At 36.1% G+C, this 12,984-nt stretch overlaps 1 protein-coding gene across 1 annotated transcript in view; it reads left to right on the forward strand.

Annotated features, from left to right (window-relative positions):
• Nucleotides 1-326: 326 nt before the first annotated feature.
• Nucleotides 327-12,984, forward strand: part of LOC145667440 (serine protease inhibitor dipetalogastin-like) — a 74,911-nt gene continuing 62,253 nt past the window's right edge. Inside the window, exons 1-3 of the mRNA XM_081734920.1 lie at nucleotides 327-502; nucleotides 3,085-3,234; nucleotides 11,197-11,367. Coding sequence (XP_081591046.1) covers nucleotides 373-502; nucleotides 3,085-3,234; nucleotides 11,197-11,367 — 451 coding nt within the window. The 5' untranslated portion in view covers nucleotides 327-372. The remainder of the gene's footprint in view (nucleotides 503-3,084; nucleotides 3,235-11,196; nucleotides 11,368-12,984) is intronic.

Genomic DNA, 12,984 nt, shown 5'->3' on the forward strand with positions numbered 1-12,984 from the left:
TTTGGGATGGGTTATATATATATATACCAATGGAAATTGTCATTACAGAGGTTGTCGAGAGATCTAACGTGAACTTACCTTTTAGAACTGCAAGTACTTCTGTCAAAATTCTTTTAACTGTACCATCAGAGAATCTATTTTATTACATATATCCTTAACAGTTCTTTTTCTGAGATCCATGACCTCAGCACGAACGACGTTTTCTTACTTCACGCATCATGCATAGAATGACTGTTTAAAGTCGATATACTTTAATAAACAAAAATGCTTGTATTTGTTTTTGTCGGCAATAAAATTCCCACATCATTGACTTTTCTTTCAGTCTTTGCTGTTCATACATTGGCCGATCGATCGTCGTTGTTCCAGCTAGACATGATGAGAAGAAGCATGAGGTGTAATTTAGACGAAGAGCAGCGAGAGATTAAGCCAGTTTGTGGAGTTCATAGTAGGCAAACGTATGGAAACGCATTTTTATTCAAATGCTTAAGAGTCTTTAGATCTGGTGAGTATTAGGTAATTAAAAACTTACGTAGGTCTATGACTCCATATTTTTAGAGATGGCAGATTGGATATTTTCATGATTCAGATGCGGTAACACTGGAGAACTCGGGTCTTAACTGAGAATGTTTTGAATTCCGTAAGTTACTGTCATGTTATAAAGGTAACCAAGAAAGTTCTGTCGCTTTTTGTGGAGGTCTGTGTTCCATTGGCCCTCACATCGTAAGATGAATGCGAATGGAAATAAGGCGAAAGTCAGTTGTCGGTGTGGGTATATATCCAACATACTACCTGGTTGTGGCAGTTCAGTTGCACCGTCAACTTGCATAAGGACAGAGTGAACATGGGAGCTCCACAGAGCGTCATAAGGACGTGTATGGTGTACAAGTTCAAACTGGAGTAAAAGGCCGCTATAGCGAGGCAGAAGATATGTCAGGTCTTTGGTGAGGGTGTTGTGACTACGTGGACAGTGTAGCTGTTGTTTAACAAGTTTAAGGACGGTGACGAAACACTCGAAGACGCACTGCGTGCCGGAAGACCAACACATGTACAAAATGAAGATCTTCAGACAGCAATTGAGGCGAACAGTGGCCAGACATGTGACGAACTGGGACTACAATTCAGTGTGAGTGGAGAAACCATTCGGCAGCACCTCCACCAACTTGGGAAGCACTACAAGTTGGGTCGATGGGTCCCACATGATTTGACTCCGGGTCAGAAGGCAACACGAGTAGACATCTGTGTTTCTTTGCTGTCTCGTTTGAGGAAGGAGCCATTTTTGGACAGGATGTTGACATGTGATGAGAAATGGGTCCTGTACGAAGCTTCACCGCAACGTCATCACTGGTTAGCATCCCATAAACTGGTTCCAAAACAGCCGAAACCAACACTGCACCAGAAGAAGGTCCTCCTGTGTGTTTAGTGGACTGCTCGCGGCATCGTGCATCGGGAACTGCTTCCAGCTGATCATAGCATCAATGCAACTATGTGCTGTCAGCAGTTGAGCTGTGTTCAAGAAATATTCAAAACTCTGGAGCCAACATTTCTGAATCGCAAAGGGGTCCTCCTGTTACAGGACAACGCTAAGCCCCATGTGGGTAGGATGACCCGGGACACCATCCTACACCTTGGATGGGAAACACTATTGCATCCGACATACTCCCCGGACATTGCACCATCCGATCATCACCTTTTCCATTCCTTGGACAATCACTTAGAGAACGCCAGTTCAAATTCCTACTTGAGGTGCAAAATGCAGTTGATGCCCTCTTCGCTTCACGGCCCACCAAGTTCTACCACGATGGAATCCATGGTCTTCCAGAACGTTGGCAGAAGGTCATCGATGCTGATGGGGACTATTTTTGATCTTCAAGGCACGTCTTAGGTGACATATCGATGTTCGAAGGTGGTGGGTGAAAAAACAACAGAACTTTCTTGGTTACCTTTATATTTTCAGTAGAATGTTGAAAATAAGGCGATCACTGTAAGAATTTGTTAAGACAAATAATATATGTTAAAATACCTGTGATTAAATATGTCAAATGATGAATTTTGCTTATTTTCTTGAGTCGATATTATTTAATTAATCCAGAATAGTTACTTTATTTGATAGATTTATACAATAAAATTAACTTGAAAATATATATATATTTTTTTTTAATGTTAAGCATGTTACTGAGGTCAAAATTACATATTAAACATATCAAATGTTGCATATTGTGTAAAAGCTCGCAGCTAACAGAAAGCTTTACGGAAACAATTTTAAAAAAATAAAGGCTTTAACCTTAGAACGTATATCGTCCTTCCGGCAGGACGTAACGTTCTAAAAGTCCTACCATGTTTATCTATAAATTAGAGTATTTTGTAAACGTCCAGCAGGTTTGCTTTGACCTTACAAAATAAATTGTTGCTTTGGCGTTCCAGTAAGTAATTAAGTTGTTTGCTTTGACCTTACAAAATAAATTGTTGCTTTGGCCTTCCAGTAAGTAATTAAGTATTTTGCTTTGACCTTACAAAATAAATTGTTGCTTTGGCGTTCCAGTAATTAATTAAGTTGTTTGCTTTGATCTTACAAAATAAATTGTTGCTTTGGCGTTCCAGTAAGTAATTAAGTGTTTTGCTTTGACCTTACAAAATAAATTGTTGCTTTGGCGTTCCAGTAATTAATTAAGTTGTTTGCTTTGATCTTACAAAATAAATTGTTGCTTTGGCGTTCCAGTAATTAATTAAGTTGTTTGCTTTGATCTTACAAAATAAATTGTTGCTTTGGCGTTCCAGTAATTAATTAAGTTGTATATCTTTTAAAAATTCCAAGGTTATAATTTCAAAAATTTATAGGAAAGTTATAAAATATTTTTTCCTATATGGGTAATATATGTCTCTTATCAAGGGCGATTTACGTTTTAGGCGGCAAATGATGAGCATTTTTCTTTGAGTGGCCTCTTCACCGATGATGCAGTTGTAATTTCGTCTTTTGTCGTAACCATCCTATTATATTTATTTCTAGTAATATTTTAGACTATACCATACACTATTCTTATAAAAATTCTTATTATATTTTTTATTTATTATTATTTTCTTCTAAAGAACGTTATACCGAAGGTCCTTGTGGAGAGGGTTACGAATTTAATCCTTGTCCGTATGCAAGAGCTTATAAGAAACTCGTCTGCGGCACAGATAATAGGACCTACAGTAACTACTGGAGCTTGAAATGCGAAGCCAAAGAAAGTCGTAGAGGTAAGTGTTTCTTATAAATTCATATGATCACTTGTACATTGAATATACACTGCGCATCTTTCAGTATACATATTTAAACTGATTTTTACTCTGGAATACGTATCTCTTAATTGGGATAGAGATTTTTACAACAAATTTTGAGACTATTTGCTGCAAATTATATATGTTCTTTTATCTCCTATATAAAATCCTCAAATAACTACAGTATAAGTAGGACTATCAAGGAACATAAGCAAGACAGAGCCCTTTCAATAGCAACAGATACTTTTCTTGACGAGACATCACTTTAGAGATAGACCAGGGCCGGCGCGAGGGGGGGTCGAGCCGTGCCACCGCCCAGGGCGGCACGTCTAGTGGGCGGCAAAATTTGAAAAAGAAAAGAATACTATTAAAATATAATGCTTCGTAATAGGCCCACATGGAAAAATAAAATTGTGTTCCCTGGGAATGTAATTAAACTTACTTCACTCACATTCAGGAAAATACTCACTCAGGAAATTCAGAGCATTCCCCTTTATTTCCAATTATCAAACTACTAGCCACAGGTATCTCTTCAAGATTTCCCTTGCAGCGGCGTAGATAAGATTTTCAGCTAGGACGGATAAGATTGTCAAGTGTCTTTTATATTTTTTTCTATTCAGCAATATTCTAATGCTCCACTCCAAGTACGCAAAAGGCACACTACCGCTTGAGACAAGCCGTTCTAGCCTACAGCACCTAGAGACATTTAGGTTCTAGCAGCGAGTTTTTAACCAATTTACAATTTTTTTCATTATCATATCAACAATATACATATTTATATATAATTGTTTTTATATTTAAACAATACAAGTTTGACTGCGTCATGGCCGAACACATTAAAAGAACCATGGGAGGACAAAATAAATACCACTACGAAAAGACGTCCATTTTTTTAATTCCAATTCTTAGTGAGTAAATTGAAAGTAAAACGCTGTTTTTGTTGAGAGCTGCATCATCTTACACTATAATGCTAGACTGTACACCAGATATTTCTGGTACAGAGCAAAGGATCGTTCGTTTTGTACCAATTGCATACAGTAATGGAGAATGGCTTGTAAAAATTTGCGAACACTTTCTTGGTTTCGTACCAGTAAAAGGCATCACTGGTCTAGAACTGACAGAAGTAATAATTAAACAGCTAAAAGAAATGAATGAATGAATGATATCAAAGACATGAAGGGCCAAAAATATGACAATAGTTCCAATATGAAAAGCAAAACCAAATTCCCAAGCCTTCTATGTTCCTTTACTAAACTTTGTCGTTAACGATGCAGCCAAAACATCTCAGTCCACCGTTTCATTTTTTTTTAGTTAAAAAAATGTTTATGACTTCTTTTCTGCGTCAGTTCAACGTTGGGTCATACTAAAGGAATATATTAGCAGCCTCACTTTAAAACCATTCAGCATCACAAGATGGGAGAGCCGAGTTGATGCTCTGACTTCACTTAGATATCAAATAGAGGTTTACGGTACCTTATTTCAAATAAATAACGATAATAGAATACATAGAATGGTCGCCTACGATGCTCTGTGTATAGCAAACCAGCTGCATGACGTTACTTTCCTTTGCTCTTTCGTTATCTGGTATGACTTTTTACTCCACCTAAACATAATAAGCAAAAATCTCCAAAACATTGATTCTCGTGTGTTGAATGCAGTCGGGGTTTCTTGAAAATATATCTGAGTACTTTGAGAGGACCTGAAATGATGCAAAATTTCAATATATCTTAGTTGATATGATTTGGCATCAGCATTAGATATGGATGACCCACGCCACGGATATGGAAGAAGAGAGATTCAGTACGAGGCAGAGGATGAAGCTATTGAAGATCCACACAACAAAATACAAGATCGATTTTTATTACTACTTCTAGACGTGATTGTGTTAGCTTTAAGAGAATGACTTGAGCAACTTAAACATTACAACGAGTATTTCGGTTTTTTTACGATATAAGTAATCTGAACGATATGCCACCCGAACATTTGTCTGAAAAGTACCTGCATTTTAATATGCAAAGAATCAAAAGATATTAACCCCAGTGATTTGAAAGACGAACTGAAACTATTAACCGCTATAATTAAGCCTGAAAGTTCACCAAAAGAGACTAAAATTAATTAAGGAATATGACTTTGCTCCCTATGTCAGTATTGCAGTTATGATTGTGTTTACCCTACCAGTAACCGTGGCAAGTAGAGAAAGAAATTTTTCGAAACTTACTCTAAGCTTATTAAAACCTATCTACGTTCTTCCATATCTCAAACACGTTTAAGTGGTCTAGTGATGATATCAATGGAACATTAATTGGCTGAAACATTGGACTACGCGAATGTGATAAAGGAATTTGCTCATACCAAAACAAGAAAAGTTTTTTCAATTAAAGTATGTTAAATTTGTGCATTTCTATTTTGTTTTAGTACATAATAAGTCTTAAGCTAATTACTTACTTTTGCCGTAATATTTGATTCACTATATTATCTTTTTGCTCCATACTCTATTGGAAACACATTTTGATATCAAGTCGGACTAAAGTACATTTTAAAAAATCCTGTATGCCCTGCTATATATCACGTACAGTGAAATCGATCATACTGAATATTGTGTCATGTATGGAGTCGTTTAAATTACATAAGCATTCGAGAGAGGTAGTTCAATTTTTTGTTTCCTTTTCCTTTTCATACATGTTTTTAAATATAGTATCTTACTTTTTCTTAATACGTGAATGTCTTCTATCAAAATAAGGTTTGCGGATTAAAGGGGCGGCATTTGAAAGTACCGCCCAGGGCGGCAAAACTGCTAGTGCCGGCCCTGAGATAGACAAATGAAATGCAATCTTTGAGTTTTACGTTCAAAGGTTATACCGCTTAGGCTAGAGGAGACGACTTTATAGATATAATCAAGACAAGACGAAACGTGAGTTTATATGGTCTCGGTCTCATCTCGGTCGACAAACAGTGGTCCATCCTCCGTCTCGAAACTCATGTCTCAATCTCATCTCGCTAATCTCGAAAAGAATTATGGGAAGTTACAAACTAATGAACAGCCTCAACATCTTACATTTCTAATTCCCTCTTCATTTCCCCACTTCCCTCTTGACTGTAGAATTATTCTTGTAGGCCGCGTACTCCTTTGTAGCTAAGTGTCTTATGCACGTACCTTCTGTGCATGTGTTCGCGGGTTCAATTATTATTGAATGTTGTTTATCAAGTTTATCTCCACTTTATCAAATCTTGGATAAAACCTGACTAATTCAGATTCCACTTTAAACAACAGGTTTTGTCTCGTACAATCTCGGACAGTAAACTGTAACTCCAATATTATAGTTTAATTCCTACATGTTGAATCAGTCTTATTCATCACCAATATCAGATAATACAGTAGATAGTACCAAAACTGTATTTAATCGAATTGTAATGTAATTTTTGAGAATTTTCGTTTATTAGCTCTACAGAAAATCACATCTATTATCTTAACAAATGTGATTACTAAAATAATAAATTACTACTAAAATATGGTTTACTTCAAAAGGATGAAATCATGTATTACAGTTTTATTGTTCCAAATTAAATTGACGCTTTATAACTCAGGCTTCCTGCAGCCTTATGTGGTCGGCTTAACGTTTCATAGTGTATTTAACCTTAATGTATATACATGACTCAAGATAGGATCCAAGTAGGTTAGCCAAAAAAGAAAAGAAAAAAGAAGAAAAAAAAGAAAACTCACAAGTAAACCTTACGTTTGGGTGAATCGAGTTGCTGACTGAGACACATATGAGAAAGTAGTACTAAATGTGGTCAGTATTTCAGCGAAGTTGTAGGTGCGAAGCTCCAGGGGTTTAGGACATATAGCTACCAGAACATCACATGGAAGTACAGAATAGTCTTCATACAATTGGAGGTAAAGGCCCTGTAAGACCTCTTGTAACGACGAAAGGTGAATAACAATTATATGGGTACATATTAGGACTAGGGGGAAGTCATATAGTAAGGGTATACCTGACTGCGGCCATCTTGAAATCCACCATTTTGAATTAAGGTTAAGTTTTTAAAATAGGGATAGGGTCATGTGATACATGATTTAACCCGCAAATTTAATCAGAAGAACAATGGTGACGTTAATTTTGATTTATGCACAATTGGTAAAACGATACAGGGAAATTAAATATTGTTGCAGCATATGTACTAGTCCTGTACCCCCACCTTGTAAATTTTGTGTTAATGATAATAATTACTGCTACTGTTTTGACGGAATTGTTAACGACGAATGTGTCAAGTGTAACTCGAATGCCTTTGTCAGGTGTGCTCACTGTGAGCAGAGCATTTGTGCAAGTCATGCACTCTTTTCTGAATTACATATTGATTGTACTAATTGAGGACTTTTCTGGAAGAAAGACGCAAGTTCAATTATGACTCAATTCCACTTTGGTCACTTTTCCTTAAATTAGCAACTTGTTTATGCGATAACAAATGCTGGTTAATGACAAAGCAAAAATGGTTATACCGTTGGATTTATGGTAAAATTTGCTATTAATAAGGTGTCAATGTTTTGCGTTTTGTTTAAAACTTTTGTCTGATTCAAAATGGTGGATTTGAACATGGCCGCCATCAAGGCAACTCTTACCATAGACCTAATATTTATCCACCTGCTTTTTATTTAATTATTATCATTAACACAAAATTTACAAGGTGGGGTAAAGGACTAATACATATGCTCCAATAATATTTCATTTCCCTGTAACTTTTTACCAATTGTGCGTAAATCAAAATTAACGTCACCATTGTTCTTCTGATTAAATTTGCGGGTTAAATCATGTATCACATGACCCTATTCCTATTTTAAAAACTTAACCTTAATTCAAAATGGCGGATTTCAAGATGGCCGCAGTCAGGTATACCCTTACTATATGACTTCTCCCTAGTCCTAATATGTACCCATATATTTGTTATTCACCTTTCGTCGTTACAAGAGGTCTTACAGGGCTTTTACCTCCAACTGTATGAAGACTATTCTGTACTTCCATGTGATGTTCTGGTAGCTGTATCTCCTAAACCCCTGGAGCTTCGCACCTACAACTTCACTGAAATACTGACCACATTTAATACTACTTTCTCATATGTGTCTCAATCAGCAACTCGATTCACCCAAACGTAAGGTTTACTTGTCAGATGTTTTGGGTAATTGGATTCCACTTTAAATATAAGGTAGTCAATTGCTTATGCTACTTCATAAGGTCGTACACGTATATATATCCTGATTTTTTCCTTGCCCCTAACGATATGATTGGTTCTAAATTGCCCTATATTTTCGTGTTTCCAGCGGAACAAAACTTTGCCACTTTTACTTATTATCATGAAGAAAACGTATTATGCAGAAGAAAATTAAGAGTTCATATACGTGGCTAATATGATTAAGTTATGCTTTCCATTCCACATTAATTCATTTAATATTGTTATCTACGAGAAATAGAAAATTGTTTACATTAATCCGTAGAAAATATATATCACAAGTTACGCTCTATCTCAATTCATTTTAAAAAGTGTTGAATTAAATATCGAGTAATTCTTAATTGAGTCAATATAACAAATGAGTCACATCAAGTTTTTATTAGTTTTTTAAAGTTAGTTTTAGGTTTTTACTTCTAATATTTTGTTTAGTCGGTTTGAAATCTAACGTTCCTTTTGAACACCCGAGCTGCATGAGACGCGGACGAGGAGCGGAGTAGATTGAAAGTCATGGGATCCGATCCATATTAGCTCCCACTGGGAACCAAAAGAGATGGCGGTAGCTAATTTTTCTGAAAGTCCACGAACTCGCGAATTGCATTTTTTTTTTTTTTTACAGCTTCTCGAAAGTTGTTTTATTTCTTGCCAGAAGTTGTCTAAAAGGTGGTAGTCCGTCGCCCTAAGTTCTAAAAAATATGGTGCGGTGATTAACAGAGTTTTAGAACCCGAATTCCGTAGGTAGAATGCCTTTGACATTCAACATGTCTGCAAGTGTTTTCTTGCAGAAGAATCGGCCTGCCTCGACCACGCAATCTCTGTTGTTTAGATGCAAACATCCTCAATATTTCATCGAGTTGGATGATTGCCCGGATTACATAAAACTGTAACATAGAAGTCTACAGTATAATACGGTGGTTCGTGCAGTTCTAGTTTGGGACTATTTTGGCATTTCATATTGTCGAGTTATTCTGCCGAACGCCTCTGATTTAAAAAATACATTTTTCATTTCATACATTTATCAATATAATCTAGAAACGGTTCGCCTTTATGTCGTGAAAGCAAATAAAGACGAGTTTCGAAACGTGGATTCTTTTTCTACTCTCTTAATCCATGCAAAACCCATGTATCTATCTTTTCCATTTTCTTGTTTGTTTCAAATGGATTATATCGTTAAAATACTAATATCAAACCACGCTGCTAATTAACATGTAATTGGAGATCGATTCACTTTCACTTCAACTTTCACTTCAACTTTCAGTTTCTTGTTATCCACCAACATAGACCCAGTTCGTCTATGTGGCTAATTTGGAGGATTAAAAATCGATCGAAAAGAAATGATGAAACCAGCGACATTCTGCTAGTTTATTATGTACACTGTTGCCAAGCATTTCGTTCATACTATTAGCTCTCTGCAATGCATTACTTCTACGAAGGATCTTACATTAGAAAATAATATAACTTTTATGTCCGTGTTTTCACACAAAACAGTTTCAGTAAACTACTTCGAAAGACACTGATACACCATCATGTTCATTTGGCAGGGTATAATGTAGGCTACCTACACAACAGAAAAGCCGTCAAGACAGATACTAGTCACATCAGAATTTCTTGTTGGTTTGAGTTCAGCGTCAACTTTCATCATCGAGACTATAAAAATTGTGAGAAATGGACCTATAGTAAGGTGGAATCCGAACCACCGCAATGCATTCAAATTTCAAGGCCGTGAACCACTAAAGGCATGCGCGCTTACCACTAGACCAGAGGTGAATGGAATGCATAGCCAGAGATGTTGATGTTTCTTTTTTTATATTTTTCTTTTTCTTTTTCTTTTCTTTTTTTTTTTTTTTTTTTTTTTTTTTTTTTTTTTGCATAACAGGTAGCAGTACGGTAGTTGTGATAGAACGCTGAATTTTGGTGTGAATAATCTTTAGTTTCGTTTCATATCAGGTGACTTATGATAGACAACATTTTATACATGTTTTTTTTTTTCAAGTTTCTCCTCTTATTTATTTCTTCCCTTTATTCCTTCACTTCTATGTATTTGCATTTTTTTATTATTATTTATCTCGTTGAGCGCGATCAGGGCCGGATTTCCCAATAGGCCCGGTACGCCCGGGCCTATGGGCGCAAGCCCCCAGGGGGCGCACGGCCGAGAGAAAAAAATAAAAAAATATCTAGAAATAAAAATAAATAGCTATAACTTAACATATTTTTTGAATTGATTTAAAAAAAAAACAGGCTAATAAAGCATTCTGATTTTGAAGTTCATTGGAAAAAATAATTGTTGGTAAAGTTAAACTATTTTTCAACATTATGCATCAACTTCGTTACAACATTGATATCAAACACGGGAGAACTGGCTGTTTTTTTTTTTACTTATTTACTTATTTTTTTACTACAGTTTTTTTTATTTATTTGCCCAAATGGCTAAATTGAAAAAAAATATTCACCAATCTTTTGTTAATACATTAACGGTATTTTGTTAAGCCCAGAACCAAGTAAATTCCTCAAAAAATTTGCAATGATAAAGTTGCATCGTGGAGTGGTGTTTAAGCAATTAACATATAGGCCTGATATAATTATTTAATAAAGGTTTTTAGGAAAGTAACTTTAACCAGACTAGGGGGCGGAAGAAATTATTGGGCCTAGGGTTGCCAAAATGCTAAATCCGTCCCTGAGCGCGATGTTCACAGTTAAAGTTTTGATTTAATTCCATTGCAGACATAGAAGTTCAGTCCGAAGGCAGGTGTCCGTGTGACTACAACCTACTTTATGAGCCAGTATGCTCAAATCTACGTAGAAGTTATGTTAATGCAGAGGCTTTGGAATGTGCTAACAGAATAAAGGCAAACGTTAAGAGGAATGATTTTATGATGTTCCCCGATATATCTGGTAAGTACTGTTTCAATGTTCTTCCTAGCGTTAAGAAGATTGGATTGGATTAGAGCTTTTTCAGCACCGAGGCTATATGAGGCATGGACCTACAGTTTACGTGGATCTGAACCACCTGATAGGAATTGAATCCGGGTTCCCGCGCCAAAAACGGTACTTTAACCACATAGTCATGAGAAGCTCTCCTACTGTTAACGAAAGGTTATGACTACTCAAACAGTGTTTGTTGTGTAATGCCTGGTTAGCATATAAGCAGTCATTAAAGTTACTTCCGGCTTTCCAAACTGAAGCTTGATATCTGTTATAAAAAGTAGCTATGTTCAAACCTTGTTCAAAACAAAAATTGTGTACCAATGGGGAATCGAACGCGGAACCACGCTCAAATACAAGAGAACTAAAAATATATATTTTTTATTAAAAAAATGAAGTAGGGGTAGTATTAATGTAATGTCAAGAGCTTAACTCATATTTAAATTTAATATTATAAATAAAATATTTTTACTTTATTTTATAATACGTCTGTTTAAAAATCTTTTGTTTGTTGCATTATTCATTGTGTTTGCAAAAGGACGTAGCAAATGGTTTTCTTGGCTTCTTTATATGCAAAGATAATCCATTTTATCAATAACAATATAAATTGCCTTCTTTCATTATTGACTACTTGACTGTTACTACTAATCAAGCGATATCACTCATTAAGCTTAATGAATCTTTAAAATACAGCGTGATTCAAAATGATGTGAACGATAAGGAAACATTCTATAAGTGATAATACTATCAACAATGAAATCTCTATGTAGATACTTTCAATATTATCCTCAAGTTTTGTTTGGAACGAGAGAAGTAGTTTAAAATTTATCCGCTAGGTGACAGAGTGATTAGTTCCAAGATGCCTGCCTGTGGTGCAGAGAGAGTATTTTGCGTTGTACAGTTTCACGTTTGTCGGTCTGTTGTTAGTGTACAACGCGAGTTTCGCACAAAATTTCATAAAGATTCACGATCAAAGAACTCCATACATAAGTGGCATGACAAATTCAACAGAATGGGATGCATTTGTAAAGAAAAATCGCCCGGTAGGCCGTCCACTTCTGAGGCAGATGCCGAAAGGGTTCGAACCACTTTTCAACGCAGCCCACAAAAGTCAACAAGGAGAGTTAGCAAAGAGCTTCAAATGCCTCAAACAACTGTTTGGTGTGTCGTGCGTAAACATTTAAAGATATGTCCGTATCGAGTGCAGTTGTTACAACACTTAACACCTAATGATCACACGTGTCGCAAGACTTTTTGAGTCATTTAAAGAGTTGTGCCGCGTTGATGATGATTTTTTGGGCAAACTTCGTTTCAGTGATGAGGCTACGTTCCATGTGACAGGAAGAGTGAATAAACAAAATGTTCGCATTTGGGGAACTGAGGAGCCTCACCAAAACTGTGAAATTGCGCGTGATTCACCGAAGACGAATGTGTTTTGTGCAATTTCATCTTCAAAAGTTTATGGTCCGTATTCTTTGACGAAGGAACTGTGACTGGACAAGCATTTCTACAAATGCTTACTACGTGGCTTATGCCATAGCTCGAACATGACAGTGCAAACTTCATCTATCAATTGGATGGAGCTCC

The sequence above is a fragment of the Thermobia domestica genome, chromosome 13, assembly GCF_964235325.1.
Source record: "Thermobia domestica chromosome 13, izTheDome1.hap1.1, whole genome shotgun sequence".
In the NCBI taxonomy this organism is placed as follows: Eukaryota; Metazoa; Arthropoda; class Insecta; order Zygentoma; family Lepismatidae; genus Thermobia; species Thermobia domestica.